The 23,082-nt window shown below is 48.4% G+C and overlaps 1 protein-coding gene across 4 annotated transcripts in view; it reads left to right on the forward strand.

Annotated features, from left to right (window-relative positions):
* The first annotated feature begins 3,730 nt into the window (after positions 1-3,730).
* The window catches only part of LOC112265755 (SH2B adapter protein 2), a 37,603-nt gene continuing 18,251 nt past the window's right edge, over positions 3,731-23,082 (forward strand). For 3 of the 4 annotated variants that reach the window (XM_042296472.1, XM_042296475.1, XM_042296473.1), the window contains exons 1-2: positions 3,731-3,992; positions 17,445-18,393. In XM_042296472.1, the coding sequence (XP_042152406.1) occupies positions 17,476-18,393 (918 nt within the window). In that variant the 5' untranslated portion in view covers positions 3,731-3,992; positions 17,445-17,475. The remainder of the gene's footprint in view (positions 3,993-17,444; positions 18,394-23,082) is intronic. The other variant, XM_042296474.1, reaches the window with a different exon arrangement.

The raw sequence follows: 23,082 nt of genomic DNA on the forward strand, positions 1-23,082 counted from the left end.
TGTGTCACTGCACTCAATGAGTTACTCTGTCTGTCTGTCTGTCTGTCTGTCTGAGCAGAGGTCTGTCTGTCTGTCTGTCTGTCTGAGCAGAGGTCTGTCTGTCTGTCTGTCTGTCTGTCTGTCTGTCTGTCTGTGCAGAGGTCTGTCTGTCTGTCGAGATATGTCCGTCCACACGCACTCACTCAATGATGTTACTGTGTCTGTCTGTCTGCCACCAAATTAATGTATGTATCTTGCTGTGCCTAAATTGCTGGGGTAGGTTGCATGTTCATGTGGCATACCAGGAGCAGGGGCAGGACCAGGACAAGGGACAGGAGCAGGACCAGGGGCAGGACCAGGGACAGGGGCAGGACCAGGGACAGGGGCAGGGACAGGGGCAGGACCAGGACAAGGGACAGGAGCAGGACCAGGGACAGGGGCAGGACCAGGGACAGGGGCAGGACCAGGACAAGGGACAGGAGCAGGACCAGGGACAGGGGCAGGACCAGGGACAGGGACAGGACCAGGGGCAGGACCAGGGACAGGGGCAGGACCAGGGACAGGGGCAGGACCAGGAGCAGGACCAGGACCAGGGGCAGGACCAGGACCAGGACCAGGGGCAGGACCAGGACCAGGGACAGGGACAGGGACAGGGGCAGGACCAGGACCAGGGGCAGGGACAGGGGCAGGGGCAGGACCAGGGCAGGACCAGGACCAGGACCAGGGGCAGGACCAGGACCAGGGACAGGAGCAGGACCAGGACCAGGGACAGGGGGGACCAGGAGCAGGACCAGGGGACAGGGGCAGGGGCAGGACAGGGGCAGGACCAGGAGCAGGACCAGGACCAGGGACAGGGGCAGGGACAGGGGCAGGGGCAGGACCAGGACCAGGGACAGGGGCAGGACCAGGACAAGGGACAGGAGCAGGACCAGGGACAGGGGTAGGACCAGGCTTATAAATTCTGATATAATGGAGTAGGTATAAATGTTAGGCACTGAGCAAATTTCAGGTCTGCTGAGCGCAAACATGAACATTGTGTGTAACTTCAGGCATGTGTTCACTGTGAACACTGAGACTGTATCCGCTTTAAGTTACAGTTTTAACAGTGGTCAAGTAGGCTACTGTGGGTATTTGATCACAATGTAGGCAGAGAAGCCTACCATCAAAAACAAGGGAGAAAAATGCATCCCATTACATTTGTACATGGAAATGGCTGTTCTATCATTTAGCCTACAGATGTTTGCAGCAGATGTGTGGTGTTCAATATAGGCCATACAGGCCTTCTGCAGCTCTGATTGGTTACGGTGCACCGGTCTGTGTAGCATTCAAGACAACTGGGAACTCAGAACTGGGAACTCAGACTTCCGACTTTTGACTTCAGTGCGTCAAAACAACTGGGAATTCTGGGAGAAAAAAAATAGCTCCGACTGGGAAAAAATCAATTTGTCAACTCTGGCCTCTTTTTAGAGCTCCAACTTTCCGACCTGAAGATCGCTGACGTCATGATTTGACCTCGTATTTTTCAGAGTTCCCAGTTGTCTTGAACGCGGCATCAATTGTGCCTGTCAATACAATATAATCCTTCTCCAATGTGCTCTACCTACAAGGAAATATCTTGCACAGTTAGTTTTGCATACTAAATCTTGCATAGTTCATCTTGTTTTTCGGTATGGTACACTGAAGGTGGCTAATATTGCGTTGATTCGAGCACAATTCTTAACCCAATTTTCGATTTAAGTTAATCCGCTGATATGTATTATATGGTTATATGCAGTTTAGAGGGAACACTGGTGGTGAAACAAATGGCTAGTGATTGACATTAAGTGTTGTGTGTCACAGGTGGTTGTTAGCACCTTAATTGAGGGGGGGGGGCGCAATTTGCATACTGCACCAAGAGATCCAGAAATATGCAAATTGGAGTGGGTCTAGGGTTTCTGGGATAATGGTTTTGATGTGAGCCATGATCAGCCTTTCAAAGAACTTCATGGCTACAGACGTGAGTGCTACGGGTCAGTAGTCATTTATGCAGGTTACCTTAGTGTTCTTGGGCAAAGGGACTATGGTGGTCTGCTTGAAACGTGTTGGTATTACAGACTCAGACAGGGGCAGGTTGAAAATGTCAGTGAAGACACCTGCCGGTTGGTCAGCAGATGCCCGGAGCACACGTCCTGGTAATCCATCTGGCCCCGCGGCCTTGTGAATGTTGACCTGTTTAAAGGTCTTACTCACGTCGGCTACAGAGAGCGTGATCACACAGTCGTCCGGAACAGCTGATGCTCTCATGCATGCCTCAGTGTTGCTTGCCACGAAGCGAGCATAGAAGTAGTTTAGCTCGTCTGGTAGGCTCGTGTCACTGGGCAGCTTGCTGCTGTGCTTCCCTTTGTAGTCTGTAATAGTTTGCAAGCCCTTCCACATCCGACGAGCGTCGGAGACGGTGTATTAGGATTCGATCTTAGTCCTGTATTGACGCTTTGCGTGTTTGATGGTTCGTCAGAGGGCATAGCTGGATTTCTTATAAGCTTCTGGGTTAGAGTCCCGCACCTTGAAAGCGGCAGCTCTAGCCTTTAGCTCAGTGCGAATGTTGCCTGTGGATTCTGGTTGGGGTATGTATGTTCAGTCACTGTGGAGACAACATCCTCATTGCATTTATTGATAAAGCCAGTGACTGATGTGGTATAATGCCAGTGGAAGAATCCCGGATCATATTCCAGTCTGTGCAAAACAGTCTCAATGAGACTCAAGTAAAAGTGAAAGTCACCCAGTAAAACATTAAATATACTAAAAGTACTAAAAGTATTTGATTTTAAATATACTTAAGTATCAAAAGTAAGGGCAGGGTAGCCTAGTGGTTAGAGCATTGGACTAGTAACCGGAACGTTGCAAGTTCAAACCCCCGAGCTGACAAGGTAGAAATCTGTCGTTCTGCTCCTGAACAGGCAGTTCCTAGGCCTGTTCAAGGGCAGAACCTAGGCTGTCATTGAAAATAAGAATTTGTTCTTAACTGACTTGCCTAGTTAAATAAAGGAGAAAAATAAAATAAATATCAAAAGTAAAAATCATTTAAAATTCCTTATGTTAAACAAACTAGACAGCACCATTTTCTTGTTTTTTGACTGTAAGGAAAGCCAGGGGTACACTCCAACCCTTAGGAATGATTTACAAATAAAGTATTTGTGTTTAGTGAGTCAGATCAGAGGCAGCAGGGATGACCAGGGATGTTCTCTTGATAAGTGTGTGAATTAGACCAGTTCTCTCTCCTGTTAAGCATTAAACATGTAACAAGTAGTTTTGGGTGTCAGGGAAAATGTAAGGAGTATAAAGTACATAATTTTCTTTAGGTATGTTGTCAAGTAAAAGTTGTCAAAAATATAAATAGTAAAGTACAGATACCCCCAAAAACAACTTAAGTAGTATTTTTACTTAAATACTTTACACCACTGACCAAAACGAACTAAAACTTCACAACATTTCGTCATAATATATACACAGACTGTTCCGAGCAGTTTTGGATAGGGAAACATGCCTTTTAAGGTTAGAGGTTAGGGAAGATAGGATTTTGAATGAGAATCAATTGTTTTGTCCCCACGGGGACAGTAAAACAAACGTGTTAGAGGGGGGTTACACATAATAGACTTCCATCTAGCTCACAAAGAAACACGCAACGTTTCTACCTTGGGCATGTGAACCGATCTAGAGAAAGCAGGAATCGCGCTCGGCCCCTTTAAGGGCAGACTGCGAGGACTGTTAAATAGATCAGAGAGAGAGAGATCAACACACGCACACACAGCCATCCCTGGGCTGAGAGACGGTGGATCCTAAAGTCTAGTGTGCGTCGAGCGGATATGGAGAAAATGTAACGTTGCCGCGGTAGCCTCCTAATCTCCGATTTGAAGAGAAGTAATGCATAGTATTGGCCTTGATTGGACAACAAAATAACAACAACCAACAGTACAAGGATTGGCTCCCCGACATCAGCGGGGATCGTAGCGCCGTGCAGTGAGTCGGACATCGAGGTGAGCGCTGCTGCGTTCGTTTTCCATTTTGTGGCTTCTGACCTGCTTGGATGTTGCTGGGCGCTATAGCGCGCATTCTAGCCTACTATTTGCCTTTATGGTCGCCAACCTGTAGCTTAGGCTACGTTCCACATATCATTTTATTTATAGGCTATGAAAATGTTTGCGTCGTGCTTTAGTGAGGAGGGTAGCAATTCTCGGCTCGGCAGTTTGGCTCAGCCCTCACTGTGTTCGCTCCAGGTGCTGAAGGATAGCCGTTTGTCTATTCGCCCCGACAACGCGCCTGGTGCTGAAACGCATCCATTTAAAAACATTGTAGCGACACACTGGTAGCCTAGACTATAACAGACTCGACTGATGCCGTTCTTATTACACCTCAATGATTGATGGGCTTCCTCCGAGAGGCCTCAAGACAACGCTACTCGGAATTGGGACTATGCGGTAAGGGACTTTTCCCCTAATCCATTTAGCGGATCTAGGGGTAGGTCTCTCGAGGGGACATTAACAAAGACCACAATAACATGTCTCCAGCAGTCATTGCCAATCTCAGAGTCTGTGTCCTGGCTTTGCCTATAAAGTCTACTCTGTTAACAGCCCTTCATTGACGCGGATTTCGGGACCCGTTCTTTCAGTCGCAGACTCGGTGCTCAGCCGTTCAAAAGCCGGTTATTTCTCATTCATGAGCACCGCATCCGCGCGCACATGGTACCACAGCATATATATTTTTTCCATTGATTATTAAAAGGCCTAAGCTAGTGATATATATTTTACAGTTCTATCTAATTGGTAATGGCTCTTATAGGCGTACTGTTGTTATTGCGGACTGTTTCATTCGATAGACTATGCTCAAACAGAGGCTACAGTGAAGATCAGACAACAATCATGCCACTTAATAAATGATCAGTGCAGTGCAACATGTAGGCTAACCGAGGCAATGTTTACTACTGATTGGTTTTGTTACCAGTCTACTAAAAAACATGATCCAGTAACCTATTTGTTCACAGAATTCATTCTCTGATTACAGCATATGTATGCACCGGTCATATTTTATAGTTTCAAGATGAAAAGAAAACTCCCACATCTTGAATTTCAGGATGTTTTGATCATCTGTGAAATTAATTTAGTGAGTGAGAGAAACCGGAAGAAGCAACGAGTCGCGGAATGAGCGTCTCACGCGCTCTATCCTTTATCACCTTTGGTCATAATGGAGGAACGCTGCTCACTCAATATTTACATTCGCTCTGTTTGTCTCCGGTCTGCTCTCACGCTAATTAGTGTGTTTAACATGCACAGTGGCGTGTGGGTTGTTTATAAGTGCCTCCTTGTTTCTGTTACAGCACTGGAGGCGCCTGTAGACCAACAGTAGGCGCCTGTAGACCAACAGTAGGCGCCTGTAGACCAACAGTAGGCGCCTGTAGACCAACAGTAGGCGCCTGTAGACCAACAGTAGGCGCCTGTAGACCAACAGTAGGCGCCTGTAGACCAACAGTAGGCGCCTGTAGACCAACAGTAGGCGCCTGTAGACCAACAGTAGGCGCCTGTAGACCAACAGTAGGCGCCTGTAGACCAACAGTAGGCGCCTGTAGACTAACAGTAGGCGCCTGTAGACCAACAGTAGGCGCCTGTAGACCAACAGTAGGCGCCTGTAGACCAACAGTAGGCACATCCAGAATCAGAACACAGTGATAGATTCCTGTCGGTAGTATTTCTGTGATACAGCACACCTCAAAGGCATTGTTTTCATGTTTGTGTGTACTCTGAGTACATTATGCTTGTAAATAGTACCAACTGCCCTGACTGCTGCATCATGTCAGCCCAGAATCAGAACACAGTCTGATAGAGGCTGTATCTGTGAAGGCACCCGTCTGTATAGTAGGCTTTCTGTGATACAGCATCACCAGTCTGTATAAGAGGCATTGTCTTTAGGAGAGGCTGTATTGTGTCTGTAGGCTGTATCTGTGAAGGAGTACATTAGGCAGTCTGTATAAATAGTATGGCTGTAGGGCATCTGTGAAGTTATGCCTGCCCTGACTGCTGTCATAGGAGAGGCATCTGTCAGGCCCAGTCTGTATAGGAGAGGCTGTATCAGGTCTGTATAGGAGAGGCTGTATCTGTGAAGGCACCCGTCTGTATAGGAGAGGCTGTATCTGTGAAGGCACCCGTCTGTATAGGAGAGGCTGTATCTGTGAAGGCACCAGTCTGTATAGGAGAGGCTGTATCTGTGAAGGCACCCGTCTGTATAGGAGAGGCTGTATCTGTGGAGGAACCAGTCTGTATAGGAGAGGCTGTATCTGTGGAGGAACCAGTCTGTATAGGAGAGGCTGTATCTGTGAAGGAACCCGTCTGTATAGGAGAGGCTGTATCTGTGAAGGCACCCGTCTGTATAGGAGAGGCTGTATCTGTGAAGGCACCCGTCTGTATAGGAGAGGCTGTATCTGTGAAGGAACCCGTCTGTATAGGAGAGGCTGTATCTGTGAAGGCACCCGTCTGTATAGGAGAGGCTGTATCTGTGAAGGCACCAGTCTGTATAGGAGAGGCTGTATCTGTGAAGGCACCCGTCTGTATAGGAGAGGCTGTATCTGTGAAGGCACCCGTCTGTATAGGAGAGGCTGTATCTGTGGAGGAACCAGTCTGTATAGGAGAGGCTGTATCTGTGAAGGCACCCGTCTGTATAGTAGAGGCTGTATCTGTGAAGGCACCCGTCTGTATAGGAGAGGCTGTATCTGTGAAGGGGGGAGCAAAACTGATTCTAGATCTGTTGCTAGGCTACGTCCCACTTCTACCTGGAGAAGAGAACATTCCTCTCTCTGACAGTTGGTTGAGAGTCAGGAAGCAGCCGGCAGGGCTGATATGACCTCATGAGGGAAGAAAGAGGTCAGGTCAAAGGTCATAGTGTGTGGTATGGGAGGGTTGTATAACGTTGACCTCTGATCCCTTAAGTCATGAGGTCTAATCTATGGGCTGTCATCCTTTATTCTGAATGTCCGCTGCTCCCTCTCTCTGGCATCCTTTCTTCTGAATGTCTGCTGCTCCGTCTCTCTGGCATCCTTTATTCTGAATGTCCGCTGCTCCGTCCCTCTGGCATCCTTTATTCTGAATGTCTGCTGCTCCGTCTCTCTGGCATCCTTTATTCTGAATGTCTGCTGCTCCGTCTCTCTGGCATCCTTTATTCTGAATGTCTGCTGCTCCCTCTCTCTGGAATGTCTGCTGCTCCGTCTCTCTGGCATCCTTTCTTCTGAATGTCCATCCTCTGGCATCCTTTATTCTGAATGTCTGCTGCTCCGTCTCTCTGGCATCCTTTATTCTGAATGTCTGCTACTCCCTCTCTCCGGCATCCTTTCTTCTGAATGTCTGGCATCCTTTATTCTGAATGTCTGCTGCTCCGTCCCTCTGGCATCCTTTATTCTGAATGTCTGCTGCTCCGTCTCTCTGGCATCCTTTCTTCTGAATGTCTGGCATCCTTTATTCTGAATGTCTGCTGCTCCCTCTCTCTGGCATCCTTTCTTCTGCTATGCATTTAGGCTGCCATTGGTTTCTCTGGCCTCTGATGCCAGGCTTCCTTTGGTGAGTAAGTCAGTCCCAGTAGTGTCACGCTAGACTACCCTCCACTGTCTGATCTGCTCTTATAGATCCCAAAGGAACAAATCTTGTTAATTTGAGATATAATTCCCAGAGGAAACAGATGACTTCTGGATAGACTTCTGTGTGGCTGTGGCCCTGTGTTTACACTACATTCTACCCTTGTAGGCCTGTGTGTGTTCTGAGTCTGTGTCTGCCTATCATTTTATCTTATGTGTCTGGTTGTGAATTTGGCCTGTGCAATTTCCTGCTCTTCCCAGCAGTGACTTCCTGTGTATGTGTTTACTGTAGTAAAGAGAACACATGACTTGTCCTGGCCAGGATTATCTTAGAAAGCATGACCGGGCCCAGAGTCCCTCGGGTGGGAGAACGCCATCACCAGCAGTCCATTTCAACCAATTGGAGGGAGAGAGTCCCCAACCCACAGCCCTGCTGAGCTGGCAGGGAAGTCCTCAGAGCAGTGTGTGTGTGTGTGTGTGTGTGTGAGTGCACCTGTAATAGTGTTGTTGTATTAATCAACGTGATGTACTGAACAGAACATCTCCTTGGAGGACTGGATCCGATCGCCCTGCTCATGTCTCCTGGTCAATGTGTTTTAGCAGGCTGGAGTTGCCTCTCTGCCTCTGCTCCAAGTAATGCCCCTTTCCTGTCCATATCCCCTGGGACAGTTACTGTTGACAGTACTGAAACCATGTGATATACACACACACACCCACACACAGTTACTGTTGACAGTACTGAAACCATGTGATACACACACACACACACTTACTGTTGACAGTACTGAAACCATCTGATGCGCACACACACACACACACACACACACCACACACAGTTACTGTTGACAGTACTGAAACCATGGTGCACACACACACACACACACACACTTACTGTTGACAGTACTGAAACCATCTGATACACACACACTTACTGTTGACAGTACTGAAACCATCTGATACACACACACACACACACACACACACACACTTACTGTTGACAGTACTGAAACCATCACACACACACACACTTACTGTTGACAGTACTGAAACCATCTGACACACACACACACACACTTACTGTTGACAGTACTGAAACCATCTGATACACACACACACACACACACACACTTACTGTTGACAGTACTGAAACCATCTGATACACACACACACACACACACTTACTGTTGACAGTACTGAAACCATCTGATACACACACACACACACACACACACACTTACTGTTGACAGTACTGAAACCATCTGATACACACACACACACACACTTACTGTTGACAGTACTGAAACCATCTGACACACACACACACACACACTTACTGTTGACAGTACTGAAACCATCTGATACACACACACCCACACACAGTTACTGCTAGGGTACTAAAACCATCTGATACACACACACACAGTTACTGCTAGGGTACCTAAACCAATCTGATACACACACACACACAGTTACTGCTAGGGTACCTAAACCAATCTGATACACACACACACACACAGTTACTGCTAGGGTACTGAAACCATCTGATACTAAACACACACACACAGTTACTGCTAGGGTACTGAAACCATCTGATACACACACACACACCAGTTACTGCTAGGGTACCTAAACCAATCTGATACACACACACAGTTACTGCTAGGGTACTGAAACCATCTGATACACACACACACACACACACAGTTACTGCTAGGGTACTAAAACCATCTGATGAACATATATACTACCGTTCAAAAGTTTGGGGTCACTTAGAAATGTCCTTGTTTTTGAAAGAAAAGCTCTTTTTTGTCCATTTTAAAATAACATCAAATTGATCAGAAATACAGTGTAGACATTGTTAATGTTTTAATTTACTATTGTAGCTGGAAATGGCTTTTATTTTTACATGGAATATCTACAGAGACCCATTATCAGCAACCATCACTCCTGTGTTCCAATGACACGCTGTGTTAGCTAATCCAAGTTGATCGTTTTAAAAGGCTAATTGATCATTAGAGAACCATTTTACAATTATGTTAGCACACTTTTGTATATTATCTATCAATATTAACATGTGTTTCCCATGCCAATTAAAGCCCTTTGAATTGAGAGCATAACGGACCTATTTCTCTCCATATCCCCGGATTCCTACCGCAAACTCTGAACATTTCATCTGGATCTTCGCAACTAGCTAACCGCAATTCCGGGTGACTGCCGGTACGGGGCACGGAACCCCGACGATCCTCTACGACTGGAATACCGACATAATCTGCCCGAGGATTCCAACAGGCCCCTCAGGCATGACGCCCGCTGAAGCCCCATTCTGCTAACCTGCTAGACCTGCTAGCTACCTACAGCTACCTGGAACCCTACTAATTCCACGGCTGGTCTATCGAAGTCACCGCACGAAGAGGCAAAAACAGACTTACCCCCATCGCGATGTCCCCCCAAAGGCTAACTTGCTAGCCCCAGTCTGCTAACTACTTCCTTGCCTGCCCCAGCCTACTAACTGTTAGCTTGTTAGCATCGGCCTGCTAACTGTCTGAATCGCCGTATCCTCAGTCAGCTCAACCACTCACTGGACCCATATGTTCACTTGGCTACGCATGCCTCTCTCTAATATCAATATGCCTCGTCCATTACTGTCCTGGTTAGTGATTACTGTTTTATTTCACTGTAGAGACTCTAGCCCTGCTCAATATGCCTTGGGGCGGCAGGGTAGCCTAGTGGTTAGAGCGTTGGACTAATAACCGAAAGGTTGCAAGTTCAAATCCCCGAGCTGACAAGGTGTTATTCTGCCCACGAACAGGCAGTTAACCCACTGTTCCTAGGCCATCATTGAAAATAAGAATTTGTTCTTAACTGACTTGCCTAGTTAAATAAAGGTCAAATAAAAAAAAAACATATGCGATGACATCACCTGGTTTTTCTCTAGAGACTATATCATCATTACTCAATGCCTAGGTTTACCTCCAATGTACTCACATCCTACCTTACCTTTGTCTGTGCACTATGTATCTATGCAATCGTGCCCAGAAACCTGCTCCTTTTACTCTGTTCCGAACGTGCCAGACGGCCAGTTCGTATAGTATTTAGCCGTACCCTTATCCTACTTCTCCTCTGTTCCTCTGGTGATGTGGAGGTTAATCCAGGTCCTGCAGTGCCTAGCTCCACTCCCCAGGTGCTCTCATTTGTTGACATCTGTAACCGTAAAAGCCTTGGATTCATGAATGTTAACATTAGAAGCCTATTCCCTAAGTTTGTTGTACTCACTGCTTTAGCACACTCTGCCAACCCATTTGTCTTAGCCGTGTCTGAATCCTGGTTTAGGAAAACCACCAAAAACCCTGAAATCTCCATGGCTAACTATAACATTTTCCGCCACGATAGAACTGCCAAGGGGGGCGGTGTTGCAATCTACTGCAAAGATAGCCTGCAGAGTTCTGTATTACTATCCAAGTCTGTACCCAAACAATTCGAGCTTCTACTTCTTTCCAGAAACAAGTCTCTCACTGTTGCCGCTTGCTATAGACCTCCCTCTGCCCCCAGCTGTGCCCTCGATACCATATGTGAATTGATTGCCCCCCATCTATCTTCTGAGCTCGTGCTACTAGGTGACCTAAACTGGGACATGCTTAACACCCCGGCCATTCTACAATCTAAGCTTGATGCCCTCAATCTCACACAAATGACCAGGTACAACCCCAAATCTGTAAACACGTGCACCCTCATAGATGTCATCCTAACTAACTCGCCCTCCAAATACACCTCTGCTGTTTTCAATCAAGATCTCAGCGATCATTGCCTGCATCCGTAATGGATCTGCGACCAAACGACCACCCCTCATCACTGTCAAACGCTCCCTAAAACACTTCTGCGAGCAGGCCTTTCTAATCGACCTGGCCGGGGTATCCTGGAATGACATTGATCTCATCCCGTCAGTAGATGATGCCTGGCTATTCTTTAAAAGTGCCTTCCTCACCATCTTAAATTTGCATGCCCCATTCAAAAAATGTAGAACTAGGAATAGATATATAGCCCTTGGTTCACTCCAGACCTGTCTGCCCTTGACCAGCACAAAAACATCCTGTGGCGTTCTGCATTAGCATCGAATAGCCCCCGTGATATGCAACTTTTCAGGGAAGTTAGGAACAAATATACACAGGCAGGTAGGAAAGCTAAGGCTAGCCTTTTCAAACAGAAATTTGCATCCTGTAGTACTAACTCAAATCAAATCACAATTTATCTGTCACATACACATGGTTAGCAGATGTTAATGCGAGTGTAGCGAAATGCTTGTGCTTCTAGTTCCGACAATGCAGTAATAACCAACGAGTAATCTAACCTAACAATTCCAAAACTACTACTTTATACACAAAAGTGTAAAGGGGTAAAGGATATGTACATGAAGATATATGAATGAGTGATGGTACAGAATGGCATAGGCAAGATGCAGTAGATGGTATTGAGTACAGTATATACATATGAGATGTAAGGGTAATGTAGTAATGTAGGGTATGTAAACATTAAGTGGCATTGTTTGAAGTGGCTAGTGATACATTTTTCCATCAATTCCCTTATTAAAGGGGCTGGAGTTGAGTCAGTATGTTGGCAGCAGCCACTCAATGTTAGTGGTGGCTGTTTAACAGTCTGATGGCCTTGAGATAGAAGCTGTTTTTCAGTCTCTCGGTCCCTGCTTTGATGCACCTGTACTGACCTCGCCTTCTGGATGATAGCGGGGTGAACAGGCAGTGGCTCGGGTGGTTGTTGTCCTTGATGATCTTTATGGCCTTCCTGTGACATCTGGTGGTGTAGGTGCCCTGGAGGGCAGGTAGTTTTCCCCCGGTGATGCGTTGTGCAGACCTCACTACCCTCTGGAGAGCCTTGCATCAAAGCAGGGACCGAGAGACTGAAAAACAGCTTCTATCTCAAGGCCAACAGCCACCACTAACATTGAGTGGCTGCTGCCAACACACTGACTCAACTCCAGCGGAGCAGTTTCCGTACCAGGCGGTGATACAGCCCGACAGGATGCTCTGGATTGTGCATCTGTAGAAGTTTGTGTGCTTTTGGTGACAAGCCAAATTTCTTCAGCCTCCTGAGGTTGAAGAGGACCTGCTGCGCCTTCTTCACCACACTGTCTGTGTGGGTGGACCAATTCAGTTTGTCCGTGATGTGTACGCCGAGGAACTTAAAACTTTACACCTTTTCCACCACTGTACCATCTGTGGATAGGGGGTTGCTCCCTCTGCTTTTTCCTGAAGTCCACAATCATCTCCTTTGTTTTGTTGACGTTGAGTGTGAGGTTATTTCCTGACACCACACTCCGAGGGCCCTCACCTCCTCCCTGTAGGCCGTCTCGTCGTTGTTGGTAATCAAGACTACCACTGTAGTGTCGTCCGCAAACTTGATGATTGAGTTGGAGGCGAGGCCACGCAGTCATGGGTGACCAGGGAGTACAGGAGAGGGCTCAGAACGCACCCTTGTGGGGCCCCAGTGTTGAGGATCAGCGGGGTGGAGATGTTGTTACCTACCCTCACCACCTGGGGGCAGCCCGTCAGGAAGTCCAGTAACCAGTTGCACAGGGCGGGGTCGTGACCCAGGGTCTCGAGCTTGATGACGAGTGTGGAGGGTACTATGGTGTTAAATGCTGAGCTGTAGTCGATGAACAGCATTCTCACATAGGTATTCCTCTTGTCCAGATGGGTTAGGGCAGTGTGGTTGAGATTGCATCGTCTGTGGACCTATTTGGGCGGTAAGCAAATTGGAGTGTGTCTAGGGTGTCAGGTAGGGTGGAGGTGATATGGTCCTTGACTCGTCTCTCAAAGCACTTCATGATGACAGAAGTGAGTGCTACGGGGCGGTAGTCGTTTCACTCAGTTACCTTAGCTTTCTTGGGAACAGGAACAATGGTGGCCCTCTTGAAGCATGTGGGAACAGAAGACTAGCCAACTATCTCCTGGTTGCTGAGCCTAGCCAACTATCTCCTGGTTGTTGAGCCTAGCCTACTATCTCCTGGTTGCTGAGCCTAGCCTACTATCTCCTGGTTGCTGAGCCTAGCCTACTATCTCCTGGTTGCTGAGCCTAGCCAACTATCTCCTGGTTGCTGAGCCTAGCCAACTATCTCCTGGTTGTTGAGCCTAGCCAACTATCTCCTGGTTGTTGAGCCTAGCCAACTATCTCCTGGTTGTTGAGCCTAGCCTACTATCTCCTGGTTGTTGAGCCTAGCCTACTATCTCCTGGTTGCTGAGCCTAGCCTACTATCTCCTGGTTGCTGAGCCTAGCCTACTATCTCCTGGTTGCTGAGCCTAGCCAACTATCTCCTGGTTGCTGAGCCTAGCCAACTATCTCCTGGTTGCTGAGCCTAGCCTACTATCTCCTGGTTGCTGAGCCTAGCCTACTATCTCCTGGTTGCTGAGCCTAGCCTACTATCTCCTGGTGCTGAGCCTAGCCTACTATCTCCTGGTCGCTGAGCCTAGCCTACTATCTCCTGGTTGCTGAGCCTACTATCTCCTGGTCGCTGAGCCTAGCCTACTATCTCCTGGTTGCTGAGCCTAGCCTACTATCTCCTGGTTGCTGAGCCTAGCCAACTATCTCCTGTCGCTGAGCCTAGCCTACTATCTCCTGAGCCTAGCCTACTATCTCCTGGTTGCCTAGCCTACTATCTCCTGGTTGCTGAGCCTAGCCTACTATCTCCTGGTTGCCTAGCCTACTATCTCCTGGTTGCCTAGCCAACTATCTCCTGGTTGCCTAGCCAACTATCTCCTGGTTGCTGAGCCTACTATCTCCTGGTTGCCTAGCCTACTATCTCCTGGTTGCCTAGCCAACTATCTCCTGGTTGCTGAGCCTAGCCAACTATCTCCTGGTTGCTGAGCCAGTGAGAGGTTACATATATGTGTTGACCTGCATCCCTGTCTTACCTCACGGCCCTGTGAAAAAAATGTTTTTTGTCCCAAATATTTTTCAATTTTGTCTAATGGATTTTATAATGTCGTATGTTTTTCCCCCAACACCACTTTCCATCAATTTGCATAGCAGATCCTTAAAAATTCTGTCGTACGGTAATTTGGTAAAAAGCCAATTTGACATTTCCTCAGTACATTATTTTCATTGAGGAAATGTAGGAGTCTGCTGTTTAATGATAATGCAAAGGATTTTTCCAGGTCGGCTGTTGACTCATATCCCACGGTACTGTGGTTATTGGGGTCAAATTTGTCTCCACTTTTGTGGATTGGGGTGATCAGTCCTTGGTTCCAAATATTGGGGAAGATGCCAGAGCTAAGGATGATGTTAAAGAGTTTTAGTATAGCCAATTGGAATTTGTTGTCTGTATATTTGATCATTTCATTGAGGATACCATCAACACCACAGGCCTTTTTGGGAAAGAGGGTTTGTATTTTGTTCAGTCAATGTAATTGGAGAATCCAGTGGGTTCTGGTAGTCTTTTAATAGAAACAACTAAGATTTGTATTTGATCATGTATATGTTTTTGCTGTTTGTTCTTTGTTATAGGGCCAAAAAGATTGAAGAAGTGGTTTACTCGTACATCTCCATTTTGGATAAATAACTCTGTGTTTGTTGTCCAATTTTCCCAGAAGTGGTTCGAGACTATGGATTATTCAATTACATTGTGCTGATTTCTGGCTGGGATTCATCTGAGGGAAGACTGGAGACATTGATGCAATGCCGATCATTCCTGCTGTATTTCCTCTGGTACAGGATCCAGAGTTGAGAGAGGCGAGGGATTTCACTTAACATGAACCTGTCTTCTGATTTTCTCCTCCTTCCTCCCCCTATCCTTTGTTCCTTCCTTCCTCCCTCCTATCCTCTCCTCCTTCCTCCCCTTATCTTACCCTTCCCTCCACAAACTCTATATGTACTTTTATCTCGGTGCATTACAAACAAGTCTTTACATGTTGAAAGAAGGTGGTAGATAGAAGCTCCCTCCCTCAGCTGTATGTACTGGGGGGTTTCTCTCTCTGCTGTATGTACTGGGGGGTTTCTCCCTCTGCTGTATGTACTGGGGGGTTTCTCCTCTGCTGTATGTACTGGGGGTTTCTCCTCTGCTGTATGTACTGCTGGTACTGGGGTTTCTCCCTCTGCTGTATGTACTGTACTGGGGGTTTCTCCCTCAGCTGTATGTACTGGGGGTTTCTCTCTCTGCTGTATGTACTGGGGGTTTCAGCTCCCTCTGCTGTATGTACTATGTACTGGGGGTTTCTCTCTCTGCTGTATGGGGGTTTCTGCTGTATGTACCTCTGCTGTATGTACTGGGGGGGTTTCTGGGGGTTTCTCTCTGCTGTATGTACTCAGCTGTATGTACTGGGGGGGTATGTTTCTCTCTCATGCTGTATGTACTGGGGGTTTCTCTCTCAGCTGTATGTACTGGGGGGGGGTTTCTCCCTCAGCTGTATGTACTGGGGGTTTCTCTCTCATGCTGTATGTACTGGGGGTTTCTCTCTGCTGTATGTACTGGGGGTTTCTCTCAGCTGTATGTACTGGGGGTTTCTCCCTCAGCTGTATGGGGGTTTCTCCTCTGCTGTATGTACTGGGGGTTTCTCCCTCTGCTGTATGTACTGGGGGTTTCTCTCTTTGCTGTATGTACTAGGGGTTTCTCCCTCTGCTGTATGTACTGGGGGTTTCTCCTCTGCTGTATGTACTGGGGGTTTCTCCCTCTGCTGTATGTACTGGGGGTTTCTCCCTCACTGGGGTCTGCTGTATGTACTGGGGGTCCTCTGCTGTATGTACTGGGGGAGTCTGGGTCCTTCATGTGACCTGATTTTAATCCAGCTCAGTTGGTTCTTTACTGCAGAGCTTCAGAGTGGAGAGAACGGGTGGGGGAGCAGGAGAGCAGGGGAGCAGGAGGGGGAGAAATGAGATGGAGAAGGGGGAGAGAGCGAGAGCGTTTGTGTGTGATCTGATGTGGTTTGGCACAGCCTGGGCCTGGCGAGGCAGGGAGTGAAGGGATAGGGTTGAGTCATACATCCAGAGAGGCAGAGAGAGATGGGGGAGGGGGTGAGAGGGAGATAGATGGGGGGGTGAGAGGGATGAGAGTGAGAGATGGGGGGGGGATGAGTATCTCCAGTAGGAGAGGAGGAACCAGGCGGTCTCTGTCACATTGATTTACAGGGATAACAACTAATGCAGGCTGCCTACAGACAAAGGGAAGAGAGGGAGGGAGAACTCATCGGTTTGAGTTTAGACATTTAGATTTCTAGCTGACAAACAGTTCATATATTAAGTTTCTTTTGAATTTAGATTGTATTTAATTATATTGTATCTGCGCTTTAGTCATGCTATCTGTAGAATTCCAAACCAAACACTGGTACAAAACAAGGATACAGATTTTTTTATTTTATTAGATGAACACAGCCGGATAAAAACTATTAAAAGGAAATGATTTCCTGCAGATTCCATCTGGCTCTAGTCACGTCCATGTCAATAACCTCTTAACAACATATGATGTCAGCTGCTATATGAGCCTTGTGATTGATGTGTGTCGGTGTAGCAGGGCTGTGTGGAGAGATCTTCCACAGAGAGAGAAGGACTGGGGCTGTGGCCTGTCGCCTCTATTTAGGGAAATGACACGCTCACGATCTCCCAGCCTCAGCAGTCTGTTTCATTTCCACATCTTCTGTTTTCCACACGGCAGGGACTGTTGGCGCTGTCATTTGTATATGCTAGGCTGCACACATTCTCATTGTAATGTGTCTTTCCCTGCTATTGGTGACAGACACACGGTATGTTGGCACGCGCTCTCTCACCTCGCGCTCTCTCACACCTCACACCTCTCTCACACCTCACACCTCTCTCACACCTCTCTCTCACACCTCTCTCTCTCTCCCTCTTCCTTTCCTTCTGTCATCTCTCTTAGCCTCTCCCAGGTGGGTTGGCATGGCCCAGTGATGAACAGTGCGGCAGTGCCCGGCAGCCCGGAGTTCTCCTCATGCCCGCTGCCCGACTGGCGAGAGTTCTGCGAGCTCCATGCCCGTGCCTCCGCCGCCGACTTTGCCCACAAGTTCCGCCGCTTCCTGACGGAGAACCCGTGCTACGACTCCCCGGGCGCCGACAGCAGCTTCTCGCAGCACTTCGCCAGACACTTCCTGGAGTGTTTCTCTGCTGCTGTCACCCAGGCCAGGGACCACCAGGCCTCGCTCTTGCCAGGGGACGACGGCTCCAACGCTCCCCCCAAATACAGCATTGTTCCCTTCCTGGGCATCCAGGGCTGCCCTTTGCCCTACGGACACAACGACCTCTACCAGCGTCGCAAGGACGCCGGTGCCTCCAGCGAGTCCCTGGACAGTATGGACAGTGGAGGTTTAGGACTAGAAGGGATAGGAGGAGGTAGTTCCTCCTCTATGGCCACCTCCCGCACCCCTCAGCCCTCCCACAAACCCTCTGCTCTGGGCCAGTCACGCAGCTCAGAGGACGTGTCAGTGGGACACCCCAAGGCCCGCTTCAAGAAGGGATTCTCTCTGAGGAACATGAGTCTGTGTGTGGTGGACGGGGTGAAGGAGATCTGGCACCGCCACGCCTCCCCTGAACCAGACCCCGTAGTGGGGTCCGGAGGGGTCAGACGGGTCAACGGAGGGGAGCCAGGGGGGGAGAGATGGTCCCAGAGACTGCGTCTTCCCAGGGGGTCTCAGGGGCACAAGGCTGAGCTGCTGGAGATCCAGAGAGAGGGGGCTCTGCGTTACATGGTAGCTGATGATACTAACTGTATAGGGGTGCCTCAGTGGCAGAAGTGTAGGTTGCTGCTGAGGAAGACCAGGAGGGACGAAGGGGGTGACAAGTTCCTGTTGGAGTTCTATGTACCACCCAAGGTAGAGTTACAGTATATAGGCGTGGACAAAAACACACACACACGAAAACACACACACACACACACACACACACACACTGTCATATTTGTCTATGCAGGCTTCACAGATCACTGGTTCTGACCTTAAGGTGAGAAAATAAGACTGAAGCTGTTTAAATCTCTCTGCTCTCCCTTCATACCAGGGGGCCCAAGGATACGAGGGAGGGAGGGAGGGAGGGGATGATGGATGAGATGGATGGAGGGAGATGGATGGAGGGATGGATGGATGGAGGGAGATGGATGGATGGAGGGAGGGATGGAGGGAGGGGGGGGGAGGGGGATGGATGGAGGGAGGGAGGGGGAGATGGAGGGAGGGAGATGGAGGGAGGGGGGGATGGAGGGAAGAGGATAAAGGGAGAGAGAAGGGGGTAGAGCTGGAGGCGGATGGATGGGAGGGAGATGGGAGGGAGATGGGAGGGAGATGGAGGGATTTCTGAAGGACCTCAAATCAGGCAGCTTGGTAAGCAGCGGACTCAGGGGAAACACTGAGGAACACATGGCTTTACGGGGAGAGACACAGTATGAGGATTTGATTTATTAAACCTTTATCTAAACAGGGAGTCACATTGAGATTCTGATCTGTTTTATAAGAGAGCCCTGTACACATGACAATAAAAAACGGAATATTAAAACATACTACACGTACGTGTATAAAACAAGCAAATTCAGCACAGTAAAAACAATATAAACATTTTAAAACGATCACATTCACCGACATAGAGGTCCTCGATCAATAATTTCAACTTCCTGAGTGGCACCGGCACCGGCACATCAAACTGCAGCGAACTCTCCAGAATGTTCCACAAAGTTGAGGTATAAAAACGCAGAGGAATCTCTACTGTTATCTATTCCTGTGAACAGGTTTGATCATTTAATGATTTTTACATGAATTAATAATGTTATTATACAGAGAGAGTTTCTGTAAACTGATTCAGTCACTGAGGTGGGAAAAGAAACCACTTGATGTTGTGATCCAGGTGCCCAATGGCCACAAAGACACTGTTCCCTGAAGAGAGGTACACGTCCAACAGCTTCACTACGGTCGTCTAATCGGGGCCCGTATCCACAAAGACACTGTTCCCTGAAGAGAGGTACACGTCCAACAGCTTCTCTACGGTCGTCTAATCAGGGCCCGTATCCACAAAGACACTGTTCCCTGAAGAGACATCCACGTCCAACAGCTTCACTACGGTCGTCTAATCAGGGCCCGTATCCACAAAGACACTGTTCCCTGAAGAAACATACACGTCCAACAGCTTCACTACGGTCGTCTAATCAGGGCCCGTATCCACAAAGACACTGTTCCCTGAAGAGACATCCACGTCCAACAGCTTCACTACGGTCGTCTAATCAGGGCCCGTATCCACAAAGACACTGTTCCCTGAAGAGACATCCACGTCCAACAGCTTCACTACGGTCGTCTAATCAGGGCCTGTATCCACAAAGACACTGTTCCCTGAAGAGAGGTACACGTCCAACAGCTTCACTACGGTCGTCTAATCAGGGCCCGTATCCACAAAGACACTGTTCCCTGAAGAGAGGTACACGTCCAACAGCTTCACTACGGTCGTCTAATCAGGGCCCGTATCCACAAAGACACTGTTCCCTGAAGAGAGGTACACGTCCAACAGCTTCTCTACGGTCGTCTAATCAGGGCCCGTATCCACAAAGACACTGTTCCCTGAAGAGAGGTACACGTCCAACAGCTTCTCTACGGTCGTCTAATCAGGGCCCGTATCCACAAAGACACTGTTCCCTGAAGAGAGGTACACGTCCAACAGCTTCACTACGGTCGTCTAATCAGGGCCCGTATCCACAAAGACACTGTTCCCTGAAGAGAGGTACACGTCCAACAGCTTCTCTACGGTCGTCTAATCAGGGCCCGTATCCACAAAGACACTGTTCCCTGAAGAGAGGTACACGTCCAACAGCTTCACTACGGTCGTCTAATCAGGGCCCGTATCCACAAAGACACTGTTCCCTGAAGAGAGGTACACGTCCAACAGCTTCTACTACGGTCGTCTAATCAGGGCCCGTATCCACAAAGACACTGTTCCCTGAAGAGACATACACGTCCAACAGCTTCACTACGGTCGTCTAATCAGGGCCCGTATCCACAAAGACACTGTTCCCTAAAGAGAGGTACACGTCCAACAGCTTCTCTACGGTCGTCTAATCAGGGCCCGTATCCACAAAGACACTGTTCCCTGAAGAGACATCCACGTCCAACAGCTTCACTACGGTCGTCTAATCAGGACCCGTATCCACAAAGACACTGTTCCCTGAAGAGAGGTACACGTCCAACAGCTTCTCTACGGTCGTCTAATCAGGGCCCGTATCCACAAAGACACTGTTCCCTGAAGAGACATACACGTCCAACAGCTTCACTACGGTCGTCTAATCAGGGCCCGTATCCACAAAGACACTGTTCCCTGAAGAGAGGTACACGTCCAACAGCTTCACTACGGTTGTCTAATCAGGGCCCGTATCCACAAAGACACTGTTCCCTGAAGAGACATCCACGTCCAACAGCTTCACTACGGTCGTCTAATCAGGGCCCGTATCCACAAAGACACTGTTCCCTGAAGAGACATCCACGTCCAACAGCTTCACTACGGTCGTCTAATCAGGGCCCGTATCCACAAAGACACTGTTCCCTGAAGAGAGGTACACGTCCAACAGCTTCACTACGGTCGTCTAATCAGGGCCCGTATCCACAAAGACACTGTTCCCTGAAGAGAGGTACACGTCCAACAGCTTCTCTACAGTCGTCTAATCAGGGCCCGTATCCACAAAGACACTGTTCCCTGAAGAGAGGTACACGTCCAACAGCTTCACTACGGTCGTCTAATCAGGGCCCGTATCCACAAAGACACTGTTCCCTGAAGAGAGGTACACGTCCAACAGCTTCTCTACGGTCGTCTAATCAGGGCCCGTATCCACAAAGACACTGTTCCCTGAAGAGAGGTACACGTCCAACAGCTTCTCTACGGTCGTCTAATCAGGGCCCGTATCCACAAAGGCACTGTTCCCTGAAGAGACATCCACGTCCAACAGCTTCACTACGGTCGTCTAATCAGGGCCCGTATCCACAAAGACACTGTTCCCTGAAGAGAGGTACACGTCCAACAGCTTCACTACGGTCGTCTAATCAGGGCCCGTATCCACAAAGACACTGTTCCCTGAAGAGAGGTACACGTCCAACAGCTTCACTATGGTCGTCTAATCAGGGCCCGTATCCACAAAGACACTGTTCCCTGAAGAGAGGTACACGTCCAACAGCTTCACTATGGTCGTCTAATCAGGGCCCGTATCCACAAAGACACTTAGAGTAGGATCAGGACGGAGAATAGTGATCAGGATGGAGAATAGTGGTCAGGATGGAGAATAGTGGTCAGGATGGAGAATAGTGGTCAGGATGGAGAATAGTGATCAGGATGGAGAATAGTGGTCAGGATGGAGAATAGTGGTCAGGATGGAGAATAGTGGTCAGGATGGAGAATAGTGATCAGGATGGAGAATAGTGATCAGGATGGAGAATAGTGATCAGGACTGAGAATAGTGATCAGGACGGAGAATAGTGGTCAGGACGGAGAATAGTGGTCAGGACGGAGAATAGTGGTCAGGACGGAGAATAGTGGTCAGGACGGAGAATAGTGGTCAGGACGGAGAATAGTGGTCAGGACGGAGAATAGTGATCAGGACGGAGAATAGTGGTCAGGACGGAGAATAGGACAGAGAACATTGGTCTGGATAGAGATCATACTAATAATATTGTATGGACAGATCCTAGATCAGCACTCGTACTCTTATTTACAATGACTGCCAAACCCGGACGACGCTGGGCCAATTGTGCGCCATCCTATGGGACTCCCAATCACGGCCGGATGTGATAATAAGTGGCTATGGGTCCAGGTTCTCACAAGCCAAAGCTCTGTGGAGTCGACAGTGTCTGTGAGACTTAGTATCTGAGGCACGAAGTCTCACTTGCCTGGCCCCGGGCTGGTCCGGATGCTCTGCCTCTGCTTCAGGCCCCACCAGCACACCATCAATCTGACTGACTGACTGACTGACTGACTGACTGACTGACTGACGGACGGACGGACGGACGGACGAGAGAACACACAATACTCTTGTCATACAGTAAACTTCAGGCAGCACCCTGCCTTATAACAAGGCGAAGGAGACATAGGCAGAACAGACAGAGGGCCAGTACCAAAATGCTTCCTTAACTCCACAAAGATTTGATTTCCTATAGAAGTAGGTACGTCTCCTTCATGGTGATTTTAATCAATCTAGTCATGTCAGATGAGATTAGTTACAAACTGTTTTTCGGGTACAGTTTTTGAATGGAGTCACGGTATTGTTGACTATTGCCTAGGATGTGATGTGATCTCAGTGGGGCAAGAGGAACAGGAAATATCCCTTTAGATTCTTCTCCCGGAGATGAGCTGAGTGGAGGACTCGGGACAGCTAGTCAGTCATATAGGGAGATGAGCTGAGTGGAGGACTCGGGACAGCTAGTCAGTCATATAGGGAGATGAGCTGAGTGGAGGACTCAGGACAGCTAGTCAGTCGTACAGGGAGATGAGCTGAGTGGAGGACTCAGGACAGCTAGTCAGTCATATAGGGAGATGAGCTGAGTGGAGGA

Source organism: Oncorhynchus tshawytscha, linkage group LG13, assembly GCF_018296145.1.
Source record: "Oncorhynchus tshawytscha isolate Ot180627B linkage group LG13, Otsh_v2.0, whole genome shotgun sequence".
Classification (NCBI taxonomy): domain Eukaryota; kingdom Metazoa; phylum Chordata; class Actinopteri; order Salmoniformes; family Salmonidae; genus Oncorhynchus; species Oncorhynchus tshawytscha.